This window comes from Leucoraja erinacea, chromosome 19 (genome assembly GCF_028641065.1).
Source record: "Leucoraja erinacea ecotype New England chromosome 19, Leri_hhj_1, whole genome shotgun sequence".
Classification (NCBI taxonomy): domain Eukaryota; kingdom Metazoa; phylum Chordata; class Chondrichthyes; order Rajiformes; family Rajidae; genus Leucoraja; species Leucoraja erinaceus.
In genome coordinates this window covers 40,576,830-40,598,773 of record NC_073395.1, presented here as the reverse complement: position 1 = coordinate 40,598,773, position 21,944 = coordinate 40,576,830, and the positions used below count along the sequence as shown (strand labels likewise).

Genomic DNA, 21,944 nt, shown 5'->3' with positions numbered 1-21,944 from the left:
CTGAATCTGGTGTCGAGTGTCACAATGTCTAAGAACATTTCAGAGACATCCCCACAGAGTTTACCTCAGACTCCCACCACACCAACAGCCCCAGTCACCCCTGTCACGCAAGGACCCTCCGTAATCACTCCAGCCAACGTACACAATGTGGGACCAATTCGAAGAAGACATGGTGATAAGTACAACATTCCCATTTCATCAGGTAGGATTCTAAGCACCAGTAGCAGAATGAGTATTTGTCTTACAAAGAGCTTTAATATTTTTTCATTTAATTGAAGTGCTCAATATGTTTTGAATATTGGATAAAGAGATAATATCCCCTTTGTTGCCAGAAGTAGATTGAACTTAAACCACGTTAAAACCATTGCCCACAGATCAAATTATATGGAACACCTTTATTTGAAAACTGCTTTCCGATATTTGGGGTGTGTGTGAGAGAGTAAGAAAGGGTAGAATGATATTGCCATTTGAATACTTCTTGAAGAAATTGCATATAATGTACATTAAATAAAAATGATTTCAAACCGGACATCAAACAGATTTAAAAAAATCTGCATATGTTGATGATTTAGTAACATAAAATTTCAGTTCAACTCAGTTTAAAAATGACATTATCCTGCCCTGTGCTTTCAACAGAAATTGTATTCTTGGATCCCAATTTTTAACACATCATGAATGGTAACAGGATAATTGTAAAGAACCATGCAATAAGCATTTTGTCAATATTTTTTGCATAGACTGAAAAATATTTTCAGTTCAGTAGCTTAAGTGGCTGAGCACTTGGCTCCCATCCAGATGGCTGAGAGTTCAAATCCCAGCACTGCTTGACACTTGAAACCACCTGCATCAGTTAGTTTTGTTTCATTAGTTTTCAGTTGAGCTGCTCCAGTGAGAGGCATAGAGAGAGAGAGAGAGAGATTTTACAATGGCCTAGAAATGTGATGTTACTAGTCCCAATTTACAGGCATAATGCAGCTGCCTGTGGATATAATATGGCATGCGATTTGTATGCTGGTTTCAGAGTGGAGGTGTGCCATTTCCTATAATGTTTAATGCTCGTCTGTGGTCCTGCCTGAAGAAGGAGAATGCAAAAATGAGGCATCATGGCTGTTTGAGGCCAGTTTTGTATAGTTTCATTACACGTGTTCACGATTGACTCGGCATGTGGCAGGAACACATTTTCAGTGTTGCTGTAACACCAATCCTTAAAGAGCCTGATTCTTTTCATTAAACAGTATAGCACAGGAATGGACCCTTAAGCACACAATGGTTGAGCGAACATGATGCTAAGTTAAACTGATCACACTTGCCTGTACGTGATCCATATCCCTATATTCCCAGCATTTCCACGTGCCTATCGAAAAGCCTCTTAAGCTCCACTATCCTACCTGCCTCTGCTACCACCCGTGCAATGTTCCAGGCTCCACCACCTTCTGTGTAAAAACAAACTTGGCCTGTATATCTCCATTCAACTTTCCCCTTCTCATTTTATAGCTATGCCTTCTTGTGTTGGACATTTCCACCCTAGAAAAAAGGTTCCAACTGTCTAACCTATCTGTGCCTCTCATCATTTAATATAACTATCATGTTTCCCCTCAACCTCGACTTTCCAGAGAAAACAATCCAAGTCTATCCAACCTCTCCCTGCAGTTGAAACCTTCTAATATGGGCAGCATTCTGGTAAACCTTCTCTACACCCTCTCCAAAGCCTCCACGTCTTTCCTGTAATGGGATGACCAGCAATACTCCAAATAATTCACCACCGGTAATTATTTATATTTGTCTTCCGCAGAGGCGGGTGGAGCAGGCATTGTCCTGGATTTCTGTTACATCTGCTGATGATCCTCAAAACCCCCTCTCCCTTTCTTGTGCCTGTATTGTCCTGAGGTGCCCCTTTCCATCCAGCTGCAGCCAGTCATACTTGCCACCCAACTCTAACTGGCATCTGGCTGATGCTTATAATACCCCTGTCCCACTTAGGAAACCTGAACGGAAACCTCTGGAGACTTTGCACCCCACCCAAGTTTTCCATGCGGATCCCGGATGTTTTTGTCAGTCTCCCTACCTGCTTCCACTACCTGCAACCACCTGCAAGCTCCGGGAACTGCACGGAAATCTTGGGTGGGGCGCAAAGTTTTCAGAGGTTTCCGTTCAGGTTTCCTAAGTGGGACGGGCATAACTCTACATTAATGCAGGATAGTTTACGGTGGTCAATGCAACTGATTGCACCCTGATGTGGCATTGTCTCATTTCTAGGCCAATATCACTCCCCAAATGGTGGAGGGGAGAGTGACCTGGGGTGATCCTGTCTGTGTTTGGATAATTCACATGCCAGTTTTGGTGTCTATAGAGAAGTCTGTGCACCCCCCTAGCTGTTATTAAAAGGATGCTTGCTCCAGAATGCCACATGGAAGAACTAAGTAGATGGGAGGGTAGAAAGGGGGACAAGGTGTTGTGTTTTGTTTAATTTACTACTGGCAAAGTTATGCTAAAATAAACAACGTCAAAATAAATAATTTGCACTGATTGTGAATTGTCAATCCTTCTACATCAGGACATTGCCCTGCTTACTTGAACATTCGCTATTACTCTTTCAGAGATTGCCCCAAACTATGAATTTTATAAGAATGCAGATGTCAGACCTCCATTTACTTATGCAACTCTTATAAGGCAGGTGAGTAGAAAATGAATACGTACTGCCCGCTTAAAATTAATTACTACCTCAATAATGTTTCCAGCAAAAGTGTCATCCTATTTAGTTACCAAACAATTATTTAATGTGATTTTGTCCCCTTTATTTCAGGCTATCCTTGAATCATCTGACAGGCAGTTAACACTTAATGAAATCTACAATTGGTTTACACGAACATTTGCCTATTTCAGGCGTAACGCAGCAACTTGGAAGGTAACTCCATAACCTCCACTTTACAGAAGCATGGCACAGTATTGGGAGATAGCACTGAAGACATTTATTTACTTGACATAAACAGATTAGTATCAGACTTCCCTCTTTTTCAAATTGGCTGTTGAATAGAATGAATTCCCTTTCTCAAAATGACAAGTGGAAAGAATAATTTTGCCTCTGATATCGTTTTCTAATTTAGTGCAATTAATAGGTTTGCCTTGGTGGAGATGTGAGTGCCTGACACACTAATTACAGTGTGAGCACTCAATCATCAACACCTTTGTTAGTAGCTTCGTATTACTTTTTACTTTCACATATTATTGGCTAATTAGTTTGAAAAATGGCTGTTTGCCTTGTGCAACAAATGGAGGCTGTAGGTTTTGTCTTGGTCTGTGCCTTTTGTACACATCATACCTCATCACACAGACTGAAGCTGCCACAGGAGTCGGGGCTGTGGTCACTCAGCTGGAACTAAAGGAAAGTAAGTGAATATTATCCTGTCAGAACAGAAACACAGTTTATTTACTGAGATAAAGAATTCATTCATATCCCTGTCTAAACAAATCCATTATCTTGCACTTACAAGAAGCAAAATTGGGTGCTCTCAGTATCCTTTCCCCCCTGTATTTTTCTCTCAGAAAGGGAGTAGTTCAACAGATAAAGACAGGCAGTACATCGCAAAAGCACTTCAAATTTTCATTTTAAAACTGAATGAAACAGCAGTTAGCCACAAGTCATTTGGCATAATCAGTGGAAATGTTTGTAGTGGGGAAGAATAGATGTGGCAAAACCATATCTACATTACAAGCATTTTTGCTGTGCTCATCAGCATATTAAACATTTGAGTACCAGATTTACTGAACTGAATTAATTTGGATTTGGAATGCAGATTATTCTGAGACCATCAGAGACCTGGATGTCTGCAAAAGACTAATAGCACGTCCAATTTCCAAATTATGCTGCGTATTTTGTTTTTTAATTATTAGTTATTTCATGGGTTTTTAACTGAATACGATTACTGCAAATGTGGAGTAAATTTTAAATTAGATGTAGAGAAACAATCCAAAATGATTGAAATATAGACTTTAAAATGTTCAATACCATTTATTTCCAGTTCAATATATTACTCATTATCGTAACACTTTCTGATTGTTTTGTCCTCTGGTTTACTGGGGGGAAAATGCAGAAATGAAAGATGATTTAATATCTCAGCTTGGTCTCATCACTGCAGCTCGGGAATCCAGTGAAACTCATTCTGAACAGCTTATTAGTTCTAACTATATCGCATGCATAATAAAACTGCTCATTTGCTCATTAATATTAAAATTATCATATTCAGAGCCATGGGCATTAAGATCAATCAAATCCATGGATTTTCAGGTCAGATGCAAGATCCGCTTATGCTTCTCTTTTTACAGGATCCTTTTCTCAAAGCAAACCCAATACATAGAAACAAAAGTAGAAAATATTATAGAGCATCTTAATAGTCTGATCATATTTGTCCCAAGTTATTAATTGTAGCATTAGAATAGCATTCATGATCAAGTCTCCTGCTTAGATTTTTCATTATCTTGTAAAAAATTGGACATTAGCAATTACATCAAATTTAATGGAAATAATAAAATGTGTGTTGACAAATAATTACTATTTTATCATGTTCCCACTGAGCCCATATGGGCGATCTTGGGCGATATGTAAGATTTATAGACATTTCAGCAGTAAATACATTTGGTGGCTGTAAATCAACAATTCAGCGAGAATATTTTTTTTATACCAAATTCAGCCAAAAAGCAATAATTAACAATAGGTGGTTTAATTATCATATTATTTGAACCTATTGCATTTGCATTGAACTGTATGGCATTCTTGTAAAATGTCAGTTAACTTGGCAGACCACAAACAAACTTTATCGTTTGCTTATTCTAGTTTTGAAGAGAGAGTGAGATTTTTAAGCTTATTTGCATTAGGCTTTGTTTGACCGTAACATATGTGGCACTAGCACTGCAAGTTGATTTGCTTGCCTTTCACACTATATGTAGAAGATGGTCTGTTCAGTCATTTCAGTGGACTGCACAATCATTCCTAACTACACCTACTGCCACCCCCTCCTTCCCAAAGAGCTGATCAGGGACACAACAGACCCGACCTAATTGTACTGGCATTTTCAAAGATACTGTAATTTGTACAGATATTGCAATTTAGACCGGCAGCAGGCAAAGAAGGTTCTGACATTGCTATTATTAAAATAGCTTTGAGAGCTTTGTTATCATAGACAGTTCAAATGGCAGATATTGGTGTACAGTTTTGCTATTCACGCTGCTGTTCAACGTACATAGCCTACAGCCAGCTCAAAAGGAGAACTAATATGTATATTAATGGCATTGGATTTTCTAATGTTTAAAATGCATAATTTCTGAACAATGTAGATACATTTTAAAATACTTTAAAAACGGAACTATAATTGCGAGTGTTTCTTAGTATGCCCATTGAAAATCTCATTTTTCTGTAATTAAAAACAAAATGCTTGATAAGTTACAAAAAGATAATTGACAAATTTGTAGGTTAGTATCAGGAATCGCTTGTCAAACTGAGATATAAAGAGTTAAAGACGAAAGGGATTTGATTTCAGCATGTTTCTTGTCACATTGCTGTTCATTTGCTCCTTGGTTTTATTTTACAAAAGTTGGAATGCTCTTTTCCCCTCTTTGTTTACTTTAGAATGCTGTACGCCATAACCTTAGTCTGCACAAGTGTTTTGTTCGAGTAGAAAATGTTAAAGGGGCAGTGTGGACAGTGGACGAAATAGAATACCAAAAGAGAAGGTCACAAAAGATAACAGGGTATGTGTTGAGTTTTGTTCGCTGTTGTAGCTAACTCGTGGTTGCACCATTCCTCCTGTTCCAGCTGCAACCTTTCACAAGAGCCGTGAATGCTGCAGGGTGAACATCATAGGTAGAGGGGTGCACTTTGGTGATCCTACATCCCGTGTACTTTGATAGGTAAAGGATCACTGGCTGTTTTCCTGCATCTGGCTCCTCATTTCTTTTCCGAAAAATCGACGTCAAATTACTTGTGTGATATCAGAAATCAAAACCTGCTGTTATGGATGTGTGTGCTTTTAAAAATTCATTACTTCTCTTTTAAATCATACACATATCCTTTTTTATTCTGCCCATTTGGTTCCTCTGGTCTCTGCTTGGCTATTGTTTATATACCTGCCTGTCCTTTCCACTGATTTGCACTAATCATTGCAGTACTGTATTACAATGTAAAGTGAGTTTAGATCCATGGGCTTGTCGATGGGGAGGAATTTAATAGTGGCCACTGCACTCAGAGACTGACCTCAGAAATATTTGCCTGATGAGGGTATTGATGAGCATTTCTTGCACTGAGACCTCCTGCTTGCTTATTTCACTGCTTTGCAAATTAATTCTCCATCAGAATGATTGGGTTGGTTAATATTTCTTTCTCCTTGTTCTGTATAATTAATAGCCTTGTATAATAATATAAAGAGGCCACAGGTGTATTAAGAGAAGCAAAACACTTCTTTGTGGAGAAACCGCTTAGTTAGGCAACTGGCCCATTCATCTTGATGATGATGTACTTTGGGGTTTATATTTTGCATTTATTCAGCACTTGCTCGAGTAATTATCACTAATAAAACATGCTTGAAAGCTCATTTAGAGCATCTTTAGCCAACTAATTTGAAAGAAGGGAAAACATCTATGAAAGATGGGAAAAACAAATGAGAAGGAATTTAGTATTTGGTATTTCTCGATCCTATGTTTTGTATCAGGAGCTGAAATGTGCTGGAAATATTTCTGCGTATCAATATGACCTCTTGGTTTCACTTTACATTTGGGAAAAATAGCAGTGTCTTGTAGTCAGTGTAATTACAATTTAGTGCTGACCACATTTTCTTTGTTGAATTACCATTTATTTTGCATTGCTGTATTTTCAGAAGCCCAACATTAGTCAAAAATATACCGACGAGTCTTGGGTATGGAGCAGCACTCAATGCCAGCTTGCAGGTAAATAGTTTAATACCACTGTGGTTGTAGGTTGCCCCGTTTTCAATGAAATGTGTACTGTATCTGTCAAATGCCTTGACAATAATGATATTTTTGTATGTATCCTAATTTCTGTGTTTTAACCTTGATTTTTTTCATACTTTAATCTTTTCTTTTAAATTATAAATTGAGATTTAACATATTTCTGAAGTGGTTGGAAAGCAAGAGAGACACCCTGTGGCATAGTTTGGAATATCACTTTTGTATCAAATGCTAGATTGATGACAGCCTCTGCAAATGCATGTGGATATGCATTAATATTTATCTAAGCTGTCATAAATGATTTCACATCATAGGGCCAGGGAATGAGGCGCTCATGGCAAAAATTTTAAAGTTTAATTACAATATATAATTTTTATGCACAAGAGGCAAAATGTCATGACTTTTATTTCGAGGTAAAGTTTTGGTCATTCTTTAAAGTCAAGGAGATGCTTTGTTAGAACATGAATCAGGATCTTTGGAGTTAAAGAACAGTCAGCAGGGAATTGCCACTGGGGTTAAACCATTCAGCACAAGCCCAGCTTAGAAGTGGAAACAAATTGGTTTGCATTTCGAACTTGCTTCTGCTGCTAGTCAAACCTTGTATTCAAAGAGCAGCTGCTAATGTTCACTTTTCTCTTCTCATTATAGGTGTTCAGTAACCCATTACACCAACCCTTACAGATAAAACAAAGCTACGATTTTAAACTGTTCATCTCATGCATATCAATAGTCGTACTATTGATATCATTACTCATTAAATTGGTAACATTTTAGCGCACCATATTTCCATTTTTAATGTAAATTGAGATGAAAATGTCTCTAAGACTTGTGCTGTAATGATGTTGGTAATTCAGATGTGAATTTTAGAACCTATTGCCTTGACTAATATTCAACCGTACAACTAGTTTTAGTCCCGCATCTGGAAAAAGAAGAGAAGGCTAATTGGAAATAGCTTTCTATTCACTGGTCAGATTTGGCTCATGGTGGGTCAAAAAGATTGGTATTGATGGCTTCCATGGAGAGATCCACAGGATGAAGCCTTCAGACGGAGAAAAAATTGATAGCAGGATTTGATGGAATTTATAAGAGGAGTAGGATTTTTTTTTCATATAGAACAGAATAAAAACGGCTTAACACTTGACAATGTGTGTCTCTCACTGTACGATCACTTCAGTAAAATGTCACAAAAATATGGTTTGAATTTTAAATGGCTCCAATGTATAATTCTTTGATTACATACAAACATAAGCCCAACTGATTAAATAATCATTTAAATTCACTGCTTGCCAGTTTATTTTAAAGAAGTTTAGGTAAATCATGGGAATAATTTAATGCATAATTGAGAAATACAGATTGCAAAGCTATTTATCAACCGCGATATAGAAATGCTTGGGGGACAATGTATTAATGTTTTGTGTGTACCTGAGTTCTTAAAATATGCTGATAAAATAGTACAAATTGGCTTATAATTAAAACTATTAAAAAACTCAATTAATTTATCTTGACATAAAGAGCAGAAATCATTTTATCCTGGTCCCAAAATCCATTTTTATTTCCAAATTCATTAATTTAGTATTTTAACCTGATAAAATCAGGGTACCCATTCACTTGCATATTAATCTAAAAGTAAGCAATAATGTCGAGAGTTTGAAATGCCAAAGTATTAATGTAAGCAGGGGAAAAAAGTATTGAAATCATATCTGCCTTCATCATATAGATGGGAAGAAAGTTTCAATTTCAGTTATTTCACCCAATTCTTAATTCACCCAATGTGGCTGGCAGGGTGAACACCTACATCTATCCAGCTCTGAGCTTAGATTGACTTGTGTCACAACAGTCAGTGTGATTTGTCACTCTCTGGTCAAGTAATGGTAAGCTTGATTCTGCTATCGTTTGACCATAGAGTGACAATTCACACTGACTGCTTTACAGGAACTTGGATGGTTACCTTGACAGGACAGGATACTGTGTAGAAACTGGTTCGAAATGATTTGCAATTGTTTACAAGATAAACATGATTTATTAGCCAAGTATGTAAGATTTCATGTTCATAGGTTATAGGAGCAGAATTAGACCATTCGGCCCATCAAGTCTACTCCACCATTCAATAATGGCTGATCTATCTTCCCCTCTTAACCCCATTCTCCTGCCTTCTTCTTATAACACCTGACACCTGTACTAATCAGTTATTTATTGATTAGCATATTATCATTTTGAATATATTATTAGACAAAATATGAATAACCAGTTTTGCTCTTGTATATGTCATCATCGAAATTCATCAGATAAATGGAAGGTTGAACCTCAATGGTTACAAATCTCACACATGTTTGAGGTGGGGTGGCATGTGTGCATCCAGCAGAAGTCTCAAAATGCACATCAATAACAGAGCTCCAACAATCCAGGTTCAATCCCCACCTCTGGCATTGTCAGTGTGGAGCTTGCCTGATACCCTGTCACCGCACGGGTCTCCTCCATGTACCCCCAGGACTTTTCTCTATTGTATTCCGGTTGTAAACTGCAAGGTGACCCTATTGTAGGAGTGTGGTAGGATCCTTGGGAAGCTGATGGGTGTGTGGCAAGAATAATTTGAAGCTAGTGTATGGGTGATTGGTCAACTCTTTCCACGTCTTATTGCAATCACAGTGCATTGCTCCTTAAAAGTCTGTGGCTAAAACTGAGCTTAAACATGGTGAAGGGTTGCATATTTAAGAATATAAGGAGAAAGGAGACGGCAAACATCTAACCTGTTAACCGGGCAGTAGCAATGGGGAAAATTCAGTCATCTACAATGAAGGATGTGAAAACATAACTTGAGAAAAGAATAGATCGTATTCAGAGCCAGCATGGATTTATAAAATAAATGTATTTGACTAATTTAATAGTTCTTTGTGGACTCTGGTCATTTGAACAGAAAAGAAAGAACCAGTGGAGGTGGTGTATTTAGATTTTCAGAAGATCTCATTGAGGATTGTATGATATTGGGGTGGGGGGGTGGAATAATATAATTGCTTATATAGGGAGCTGGTGACCAAATAGAGTATAGAGGGGGAATGAATGTGCCCTTATCAAGTTGCCATTCAGAGACTACTAGGGTATCTCATGGATCAGTACTCATTCTCCAGCTGTTCATCATCTCTGTCAATGATTTGACTGTGAAACCAATGTAATACTTTAAAGTTTGATGATGATACAGAACTGAGTGGAGAGTTTTGTGAAAATTGAGGAGAATGTATAGAGGCTACAAGACTAGCTACATGATCCACAGAGGTTTTGCAATGAAGATTCACCACACAGGTTCCTGGGATAGCGAGATTACTGTATGAGAAGTAATTGTATCACCCGCACCACTATGCTCTAGAATTTGAAGAATGAGGAGTGATGTTGTTGAAACGTACAAAATTTGCACAGAAATATAAACAAAGTGCTGGAGTAACTCAGCAGGTCGGGCAGCATCTGTGGTAGAAATGGAAAAGTGACATTTCGAATGATGACTTCTTGACAGAATTGACGTGGGAAGGAGGATTCTGGTGGCAGAGAAGCCAGGCGTCACTATCTCAGAGTGAGGAGTAACCCACTCAGCACTGAGATGAGGAGAAATGTCCTCACTCAGGGGGTGATGAATCTTAGCAATTCCTGACCTTGTTGGGTGCTGGTGGTGCAGCCGTTGAATTTATTCCAAATCGTGGTTAATAGATTTGTGGACATTTGGGAAATTAAGGGAGCGCAAAAACATGGAGATAAGGTGGAAAGTCGCCGATTAGCATGACGAATGGCAGTGCAGGTTTGAAAGTGATTTCACCTACTCCTGATACTAATTCACCTTATATTTATAAGGATCAGTGTTAACACCTCCGTCTATCAAAACATTATTTATCGACAATAAAGTGAAGTATGATTAAAAATATTTTGAAAATACATTGGAAATATCCTTGTGAATGTGGCAAGGAACTCATAGGTTTCCCAAAATTCTATTACTCGAAGTGCCAAAGACACTCTTGTCCAAATAGAAGATTCCCAAAGGAGGATTAATGTGAAAGATGCTTAAGAAATGTTCAGGTTTTCATGTATACATTCTGCAATCCAATGTATGACATTGCTAATTGGTTCTTTAATAAAGAGATAAATAGCAATATTGTGCTGGTATCTGCCAAGGCGGATCGAAACATTCAGCTCTGCTCCAGCAGGGTAGTACAGGTATAGACCAAAATAATTCATTGATGCTCCTTCTGATTCTTTAACTTGCCTTCTAATTGGATGTAAATGTGACAGATGTGGAGTGCCAATATAAATGAATGTGGTGACTTAGGAATGGAAATAAAGAATGGGCCACTGCGATAAGGACAATAATGAACTCGGAGCTATGAAATGAGAAATTTAAGATAATTGCAGGATGAAAGGGTCAATGCAGCTTAACAAATGGGGGAAAAAATGAACTTTTGTCACCCATACAGTATTGTGAGCCAGCTATTGGATAGATTAACAATAGTGTTTTTTTTAAAAATAACAGAACTTCATACTGACATTCTAAACACAATGTTAAGCTAGCAGCTTCTAATCTTGACCCAATAACTTGGTTTTTGTTTGTGTGCTCCAATATATTGTTTAGCGAGAAAATGTGTTGGATCTATCCTGAGTTTAGAGGTGGGGTGATTTTTATCCTTTAAAATAAATTAGGCACTTGACTAAATTTCATGTTACTTTATAAAAAATTGGAAATGTAGTTCTCGTATCTCTCAGCTGACATTATGAAGAACATTATCTTTACCTGAAGCACCCTGAATTGCAATTAAATACAAATCTGGATGAAAGCTATCAGCAAGAACCTGGAAAGCCCTGTAATTTTGTGAATGAATTACACTTGGAACTATTGATATAAGATTATGCAGTTGGATTACAAAGATTGGAAAAGTAGCATGGGTACTGGATCATTTTACTTTTAAAAACGAGATGTTCTTTCAATCTGGTTACAATAGTATTAAGAGCTCTCAACAAAATATGCTTTTCAGCTATGAGGTGTAAACTTGAGTTGTTGTTTCTGCAAAGTAACTATGAAGTTGACCTATTTATGTCATTTGTAAAATATGGTTAATTTTCCATAAAATTAGATCAAATTTCATTTTAGGGATTTTTAATATTTAATAAAAAATGAAAATTTCAATATTTGGTGAATATTTACAGTAATGTGTCATTAATGCTTTTCACAAAGCAATCCTTATGAAACTCTAAAATGAAACAATCGGGCTCATCGATGATTTTGTGCTTCTGTTTTGGCAGGCTGCACTTGCAGAGAGCAGTTTACCTTTACTTAGTAACCCAAACCTGATAAACACCACCTCCAGTGGCTTACTGCTGGCAGCCCATGAAGACCTCAATGGTTCACTGGATCACCTCGACACCAATGGGAATATTAGCAGAGGATGTTCTCCACAGCAACATATGTAAGCATCTGCGACGCATATACGTTAGTTTTATCGACATGCACAAAGAAGTATTTTGTTCACTTTTTTTATTATGAAAGCATGACAGGAATATCATGCTTCATTCTATAATCTATATCTGTCTTCTGTCTACAATCTATATATAGGCCAGCAAAGTATTTTGCACCTTGTTGGTCATGTCAAAAAATTCTAGTGCATGAACAGAAGTGATTACATATTCAACTTTAATTACTTGCAGTCCTATGTTGGAGGGTTTTATATGTTATGTTTTATGCAAAAGGCCACTGTTCCAGTTAATATTTTGTAGCTAACTATGTGATTGATTATGTTAAAATCTTTTCTCGACCATCTTTTAATGGAGCAGTGAGAGTGATATCATTAAAAATTAATGTTCTGTGAGGCTTCAGAAATATGCATCGAGCTTTGAAAAGCTTGGTCCTAATCAGTGATGTCAAACATTTGGCCATTCTTTGTTTACTGACTTGCAATGGGTGGACTCATTATGAGAATTCCCTTTAACTGGTTGCAATGAAACTACAAGGCTAAAACAGGCTGTCTAATCCAAACATTAGTATATCTGTTACGCGGTAAGATGCAGATATTTACAGGAAAACAACCAACCCCATTTATTAATGTAACAGATGCAATGTTTTTTTTTTCAAAACACCATAACTATATTTCACTTGTCATTATACAAAAGGCATGGCATATAGGTCACATTTGTAAGTTATCAAATGCATGTTGTATTATGTATTAGGAATTTGATCAGTTGGGCAAGTGGTCTGAGGAGTAGTTAATAGAGTTCAGTACAAATTAATAAGTGTGATGTGTTTCAGGACAGGACCTTTGTAGTGCATGGCATGGTAGGAGCGTTGTGCAGGGATCTAGAAGTGCAGGTGCACAGTTCCTTGAAAGTGCCATCACAGGTAGATAGGGTACTCAAGAAGGCTTTTGGTACAATGCCCATCAGTCAAGATATTGAAACTAGAAGTTGGGATGTTATATTACAGTTGTACAATACATTAGTGAGGCCATATTATTATGTTCAGCTTTGTTCACCCTGTTATAGGAAGGATGTTGTTAAGCTGGAAAGCGTGTAGAGAAGAGTAACAAAGATGTTACCAAAACTTGAGGGCCTGAGCCATAGGGAAAGGTTGGGCTGACTAAGACTTTCATTCCTTGGAGTGCATAAGGATGAGGGCTGATCTTATACAGCTGTATAAGATCATGAGGGGAATAGATAGTATTTTACCCAGAGTAGGGAAATCAAGAACAGCGGACATAGGTTTGAGGTGAGAGGGCAAAGATTTAATAGGAACCCGAGGGTCAACATTTTAACACAGTGTGGTGAGTAATTGGAAGGAACTGCCAGAGGCAGTAGTTCAAGCCAACAGTGAATGACTTTTGGACAGGTACATGAATAGGAAAGGTTTAGAGGAATATGGGCTAAATGCAGACAGGTGGGACTAGTGTAGACAGGGCATCTTGCCTGGAATGTATTCTTGTAGTTATGAGATGGTGCAAAGAGCCTGTTTCCTTGCAATAGAACTCTGTCTGTGGACCTGTGTAACCAAACAAGCTAAATGTAGTATAATGCCAGCTTTTATCTTAAAATGTTTATCTTCAATATTTCAGCAGGTTTGAAATACTGGGACATGCAGCATCTGTAGGTTCCGTTCAGTCAAATGCTGGAGCTAGGATTCTCCAATATGTTTGAGTGCGGGTGATTGGCTAAAACAGAAGACCCGAGACAGTGTGACTAAAGATAATGCTCTGAAGGATACGGTGCTAATGCTGGCAAATGGGATTAGTGTTGGTGGACAAACGGATCAGTATGAACAGTATGAACATGGGCCCTTTTCCATGGTGATAATTCTATGACTGTATAGAATGAGGAGGAATGGAGGTCACTGACTGAGAGGATGTACCTGGGCACCATTGAATCCGTTTCTCAAGGCCAGCCATTGCCAGCTTTTCTGTAACAGTTCCAGAAAGCCATGGTAAGGCTGTGAAATAGAAAATAAATTCATTAAATAAATTCAGGTGCAGTGGTAGAGCTGCAACCTTGGTTTGTTGCTGACTACGGGTGCTTGTCTATACGGAGTTTGTACCTTCTCCTCGTGTTCTGTGTGGGTTTCCATAGACATACAGGTTTGTAGGTTAATTGGGTTGGTATATTTGTATATTGTCCCTAGTGTGTATGGTGTTAGTGTGTGGGGATTCCTGCTCGGCTTGGACTTGATGCGCCGAAGACCGGGCTGTATCTCTAAACTATACAATACTATCTGTAAAATATAAAATAGCACCACCACTGCCGCCACTAGATACAAGCATTGGAAGACTGGCTTCATGCCCAGTGAGAGGATGGAGAAGAAAGTATGGTTCAGCAGGTGAGACTTCTGTAGACTTTAACTGTATATGTTGACCAGATCAATTTCAGGCATGGAGGCAAAAAAGATAGATGCTGGAATTTGGAGCAAAAATGAAACTGGTGGAGGAGCTCGGCTGGGCAGGCAGCATCCATTGAAGGAAATTAGAGAATGTTTTAATGCAGAGGAAGGGTCCTGAAACATTGACTGTCCATTTCTTTCCACCTTCGGGAGGCCATGTTGCAGTTGTATAAGACGTTGGTGCAGCTGCATTTAGAGTACAGGTGCTCCCTGATTTACTATGCTTCGACTTACGATATTTCGACTTTACGATCAGCAACAGCAGAGAGCCGCACGCCACTTCTGGTCATGTGATCGCATTGTATTAAATACGATTTCGACTTGCGAAATTTTCGATTAACGATGGGTTTATCGGAACGTAACTTCATCGTAGGATGCGGAATGTGTTCAGTTCTGGCACCATGTTATAGGAAAGAAGATATCAAGCTGGAAAGGGAACAGAGAAGAGTTATGAAGATGTTGCCAGGTCTAGAGGGTCTGAGCTATAGAGGGAGGTTGAGCAGGCTGGGACTCTATTCCTTGGGGCACAGGAAGCTGAGGGGTGATCTTATAGAGGTGTATAAATTCATGAGAGGAATGAATCGGATAGATACACAGAATCTCCTGCCCAGAGTAGGCGAATTGAGGACAAGAGGACATAGGTTTAAGGTGAAGGGGAAAAGATTTAATGGGAATCTAATGGGTAACTTATTCCACACAAAGGGTGGTGGGTGTATGGGACAAGCTGCCAGTGGAGGTAGTTGAGGCAGGGACTATCCCAACATTTAAGAAATAGTTATACCAGTATATGGATAGGACAGGTTTAGAGGGATATGGACCAAATGCAGGCAGGTGGGACTAGTGTAGCTGGGATTTGTTGCCTGGTGTGGGCAAGTTGGGCCGAAGGGCCTGTTTCCACACTATCACTCTATGACTCTATACTGCCTGGTTTTGTCGAGTCCCTCGAGCAATTTGTTGGTTGAGGGAAATCCAAAACCACAAGTACCACATTTATGTTTGGCCTGTTTCCTTTTGAATATTTGCCAATGTAGAACCAAATATTTTGAGGAAAGTACAATTAGTGGCTAGTGCTCCCTCACAGCACCTATGATGAGCTTCTCTCCAAATGAGGAATTTTGTGCACGCGAGTCATCCTTTGCCTCTGTTACATGCAGAATCGCATTCCCATCTTGCCTCCCTTGCATTAGCCTTTGTAAATTTGTGGTCATACAAAATATTGCTGCACCATATGCATCACAGAAAGCATGTTAACAGGATGCATCACAACTTGGTTTGGGAACAGCTCCATCCAAGACCGCAAGAAATTGCAGTGACTTGCGGTGCAGCCCAGACCATCACACAAACCAACCTCCCTTCCATTGACTGCATTTACACCTCACGCTGTCCCGGCAAGGCCAGCAGCACAATCGAGGACGTGTCTCACCCTGGCCACTCCCTCTTCTCCCCTCTCCCATTAAAGGTATAAAAGTGTGAAAACGCACACCTCCAGATTCGGGGACCGTTTCTTCCTAGCTGTTACCAGGCAACAAAATCATTCATACCACAACCAGAGAGCAGCGCTGAACTACTATCTACTTCTTTGATGACCCTCAGACTGTACTTGATTGAACTTTGCTGGCTTAGCTTGCACTAAATGTTATTCCCTGCATTTATACACTGTAAATGGATTGATTGTAATCATGTATTGTCTTCCTGCAGATTGGTTAGCTTGCAACAAAACCTTTTCACTATACCTCGATATACGTGATAATAAACTAAACTGTGGTTTGTGGAAGGGTCTCGACCTCGAGACGTCACCCATTCCTTCTCTCCAGAGATGCTGCCTGTCCCACTGAGTTACTCCAGCTTTTTGTGTCTATAAACTGAAACTGCCCTTATAACTTGCATTTGTTTTCTTCACCAATTCCATCGGTGCTTTATGGCCTATCTCCAGTCCTTTTAAGCAATACTTTGATTTAAAATTACACCCTCATCGCCTCATCCCTCAATAACCACCTCAAGCCCTATAACTCTGTCAGATACCTGCATTTCTCATACGTGGTGGAACTCGGCTTGGGTGATGTAATGGAAATCTAAAGAGATTGTACATGGTGCTGTCCGAAGCACAAATTGAGGTCAGTTATCATACCAAGGTCACCACCATTGAACAAATCATGTAATATCTGAGTTAACGTTGCATGTCCATGACTTTTTATTTTGTGTGCGAGTGATTGAGCCATAAAAAGTGATTCCGATGAAAGGTCATTGACTCTGTTCCTCTCTCCATATATGCTGCCTGGTTTGCAGAGTTTCCCCTGGCATTCTTTAGTTTTATTTCAGATTTGCAGGATTTATGGATTTTTTTTTGTTGCTTTTGCAACGTCTAGCTGAGATCAAGTGGTTTGGAATTGAAGGCTAGGGAGTAGGGTATGTGAAGAGGATGGAAGATATTGAGATAAGTCTCCATACTGTTTGGTTGGTGGAAGGAATAGGTGACATTTCGGGTTGAGATCCTTCTTCAGACTGAAAGCCGGGGAGAGGGGAACTAGAGGTATGATAGGTACAAAGAACAAATGAATTAAATGTATGAGAAGAACATCAGCCAGAACCGATGATCAAGGAAAGGTGGAGCCCACAATGGTCCATTGTTTGCTGTAGAGAAGGTGATAATGTGTGGATAAAAGCAGTGAAACTAAGCAGGAAGACAGTGAAACGTCGGCTGACTAGGGTGGTGGAGAGACGGAGAGAGAGGGAAAACAAGGGTTACGCAGTTAGAAATATCAATATTCGTTACGCTGGGTTGTAAGAGGCCCATTTGGCCTCACTCTGACAATGGAGAAGGCCCAGGACAGAAAGGTTAGTGTGGGAATGGGAGGGGGAGTTAACAACCAGGAGATCGAGTAGGCCAAGGAGGACTGCGGTCGTGCGCTTGGTCTTGCCGATAAATTGGAGTCCACGCCTAGCAGAGTGGATGCAGTAGATGAGGTTGGAGGAGGTGCAAGTGAACCTCTGCCTCGCCTGAAAGGACTGTCGTGGTCCTTGGACAGAGTCGAGGGAGAAGGTATAGGACAGGTGTTTCATCTCCTGCAGTCACAGGGAAAGTATCTGGTGGAAGGGGTGGTTTGGGTGTGAAGGAACGAGTTGACCTGGGAGTTGCGGAGGGAACGGGCTCTGCGGAAAGGGAAAGGGGTGGAGATTGGAAGATGCGACTAGTGGTGGAATCCCGTTGGAGGTGGCGAAAATGTCGTGGGATTATGTGTTGTATACAACGGCTGACGGGGTGAAAGGCGAGGGCTAGAGGGACTCTGTCCCGGTTACGACTAAGTGCAGGATACTGAGGAGAACCAAGTGAGGGCTTCCTCACTAATGATGGAAGAGGGAAGCCCCGTTCCCTGACGAATGAGGGCATCTCAGATGTACAATACACCTCATCTTGGGCGCAGATAAGGAATTGGGAGCAGGGGATAGTCTTGGCAGGAGACTGGGTGGGAAGAAGTTTAGTCTAGATAGCTGGTGGGGTTGGTATGTTTTGTAATAGATGTCAGTCGATTGTCTATCTCCTGTGATGGAGGTTGATAGTCTATATTCTGTGATGAAGATATCAAAGTCAAAGTAGCCTTTATTGTATTTCAGACCTTGCTGTCTGAACGAAATGTTGGAGAGATGTTGAAGGATAACATATCAAAGGTCAGCAAAAATGGGGAGGTGTCGATTATTTTAGTCATATGCAGATAGGAGGACATTGTAGCATTGATTCACATCAGTGCAGAAATATCATTGAGGGATTAAAGGAAACTGGATTGAGGTTTTCATGATTTTGGGAGGTACTGAGGGCAGAGGTTGGAGATGGAATGGACAATGTCAAGAAAAGTGAAATAAGGATTTAATTTTTAACAAAAAGCTGAAGACAACGGTTTTGATGGAGAGGAGGACTGTACTTTGGGAAATGCTGTTATAATATTTTTTGCATGGGAAGTTCTTCTTGTGAGACCGAGAAAACAAAAAGAATATGGCTGTTGCTGAAACCCTTCTCTCTGTGACCACAATAAACCTCGCTTTGTAGGAAAGAGCGATTGGCATTCACTTCATTGTAAAGTGAAGTGCAGGTGGAGATTAAACTGCAGTTGCTCCATGGGTGCAGTTCTGTACCAAATATTATTTGAATATTTCAATTCTGTGAATATAAGTATTGTATTCCCTTTGGATAGACACAAAGTGCTGGAGTATCACAGCAGGTCAGGCAGTATCTCTGGAGATAAGGAACAGGTGACATTTCGGGTTGAGACCCTTCATCAGAGAGTCGGGGAGAGGGATACTAGAGGTAGGGGAAGGTACAGAACAAGCAGAGCCTGCATCGACGACTCAGGAAAGGTGGAGCCCACAATGGTCTATTGTTGGCTGGGGACGAGGTGATAACAAAGGGCTACAATCGGTGAAATATACAAGAAGGCTAGGGTGGGGTCTATCTTTGGTGTAAACCAGCATCTGTAGCCCCTTCTTACACATGCTATTCCCTGCATGTGGGTCACTGCAGTCAGCAACTATTATAAAATCCCTTTAATTTGATTTTTCTCTTGTTGATGGACTACAAACTTAATTGCATGGGATTAAAATAGGTGATTTCTTTTCAACATTTAATTTCATTCGTGACAATCAAAAGGTATAATCCATTCCTAAAACGCCTTTTGTAAGAAAACTTAAATATGCCTCATGCACGTACCAAAAGTTTAAAATGCCACCGTTCCCATTCACTTTGTTAGCTCCACTCTTTTTGGTGAAGCATTTAAATGGCACTAAAGAGATTACTTTAACATTCTGCCTTGTGCGCTCATTAACACAATAATGTGGACAGTACTTGTAGGACATTAGTAATGTATGAAAAGTAGTAGGGTCAATTAATCTTGAAGGAAAATATCTAAAAATTATATGGAAACATCCTATTATAGCATAAAGAATGTCTGCAAGCTTAAAGAAGAAAGAAAGGTGCTAATGAAAATGGAGCACATGGTTTTACAGATTGGGTTGTAAATAACATGACATGGAAAATAATATACTGTATGTAGGAATTTGAGGTTTAGATTACTCAATGCTGTATAACTCAATGTTGCCCGTTCATTTAAAGATCAAATTGTCACATGGAGCAAAGGATGTAACCAATTGTGCTCAGTTTGCTAGTTCGTAGTTGATTAATACATACTATGACTAATGAAAATTAAAATTTAGCTGGAAATGCTGCATGTATTTTTAAACCATGTAGTGTCTGAATTCCACATGTTATACAAACATCCTCGTCTAAACAACATGCATGTACATAATTGTGCATTTATTAACAATAGAGCATACATTCACATACTTACCCGCCCTCTTTGCAGAACAAGGAGAACCCAGTGGTGCCCAGATACACAGCTACACCTACACAACCACTAGCAGTCTTGCACAGAGCACAGGTGCACACATTGTGAAATACAGTGATATTATTGTACAAGGCATAAAACAAGGCTTCAAAGAGAAAGAACTACTTATGTCTAAGGAGCTACCTGGTTCAGAAAAAAACAAAAGTTCAATGAGGGTAATTACTCCATTTTCCAGGCCCAGTTCCCTCATCTTTACCATGGATGTTCAGGCACACTGCACCTCCATCCCCCACCTTGAAGGCCATAAAGCCCTCCGTCTCTAATTGTACAATAAGCCAATTATCCTCTACTGACACTCTCCTCTGCCTTGACCAAATCTACTATGCTAGATCACAGATTTGCGGAAACAACATGTTGCAATTATATTGCATATTATTTTAGTAACATGTTTCAAGCTGGTTCATTGAATGATATTTTGACAAAGAAAGGGACGTCAGAACATTTGGGGTTTAATCAAAGATCTGAAAGAAGAGGGGATTGGGGAGGGAATTTTCCAGATGATCAATAGCAGAATGGCAAGATAGGAGCCTGGAGTTGGGCAGGAAATCAGAAAGGAAAGAATATGTCGTTCCCATTCGGTGGTAGAACTGGAAAGGGAAATGTTAATGGGTTGGTGAGAAGGTTTACTGACGACAGCAACATTGGAGGTGTTGCAGACAGTGAGTAAAGGCTGTCAGAAAATACAGGGGGATATCGATCAAATGCAGAAATGGGTGGAGAAATGGCAGATTAAATTTAATCTGAGCAAGTGTGAGGATTTGCACTCTGGGCAGTTGGAGAGTATACAGTTAATGGCAAGACACTTAACTGCATTGATTTGTAATGGGATCTTGGAGTCCAAGTTCATAACTCGGTGAAGGTGGCAGCATAAGCGGGTGGTGGAGAAGGCATATGGTATGGTTTCCTCATTGCTAGGGGCATTGAATATAAGAGTTGGGAAGTCATAATTCAGCTTTGTGACTGATTAGACTGCATTTGTAATGTTGAGTACTGTTCTGGTTGCCCCATTACAGAGAGGATGTGGAGGCTTGGGAGAAGGTTCAGAGGAGGTTTACGAGAATGCTAACTGGATTAGAGGGATTCAGTTACATACTGGCTGGTGTGGGCAGTATGAAGCTATATTGATAATCCATCAATCTGTGCTGTTGTACCTTGCAGCTTCCTGTCATTTGAGGTACGATTTCAATGTTCCAGACCTTCTTTGTAAATGTTGGGGGAGCCCAGAACCAGAGGTCACAGTTAAAGAATAATTTGGGATGGGGGAAATAAGGGAAAACCTTTTCCCCCAGAGAGTTGTGAATCTGTGGAATTCTCTGCCACAGACGGCAGTGGAGGCCAATTCATTGGATATTTTCAAGAGCGAGTTAGATTTAGCTCTTAGGGCTAACAGAATCAAGGGATATGGGGGGAAAGTAGGAACAGGGTACTGATTTTGGATGATCAGCCATAATTATATTGAATGGCGATGCTGGCTTGCTGGCCCGAATGGCCTACTCCTGCACCTATTTTCTATGTTCCCTGTTAGCAGTGATATCTTTAATACTTAATCCCAGTGTAAAATGTCCCTGGAGTTGTGAATCATTATGCAAGTATATTTAAACACTGTCGTGTCCTGTTGGCACTTTAGATTCTGGTAAAACATAAATCTAGTTAAATTAAATTAAATCCACTTTTTGTTTAAGATTAGGATTGTTCCACACATT

General features: G+C 39.5%; 1 protein-coding gene across 9 annotated transcripts in view; it reads left to right on the top strand.

Moving 5' to 3' along the window:
- foxp2 (forkhead box P2) overlaps window positions 1-21,944 on the top strand; it is a 361,162-nt gene that overhangs the window by 325,369 nt on the left and 13,849 nt on the right. For 7 of the 9 annotated variants that reach the window (XM_055650878.1, XM_055650881.1, XM_055650882.1 and 4 more), the window contains 6 exons: window positions 1-202; window positions 2,598-2,674; window positions 2,804-2,905; window positions 5,624-5,745; window positions 6,867-6,936; window positions 12,235-12,398. In XM_055650878.1, the coding sequence (XP_055506853.1) occupies window positions 1-202; window positions 2,598-2,674; window positions 2,804-2,905; window positions 5,624-5,745; window positions 6,867-6,936; window positions 12,235-12,398 (737 nt within the window). Of the gene's footprint in view, window positions 203-2,597; window positions 2,675-2,803; window positions 2,906-5,623; window positions 5,746-6,866; window positions 6,937-7,605; window positions 8,130-12,234; window positions 12,399-21,944 lie in introns of those variants that run through there. The other 2 variants (XM_055650884.1, XR_008725072.1) reach the window with 2 other exon arrangements.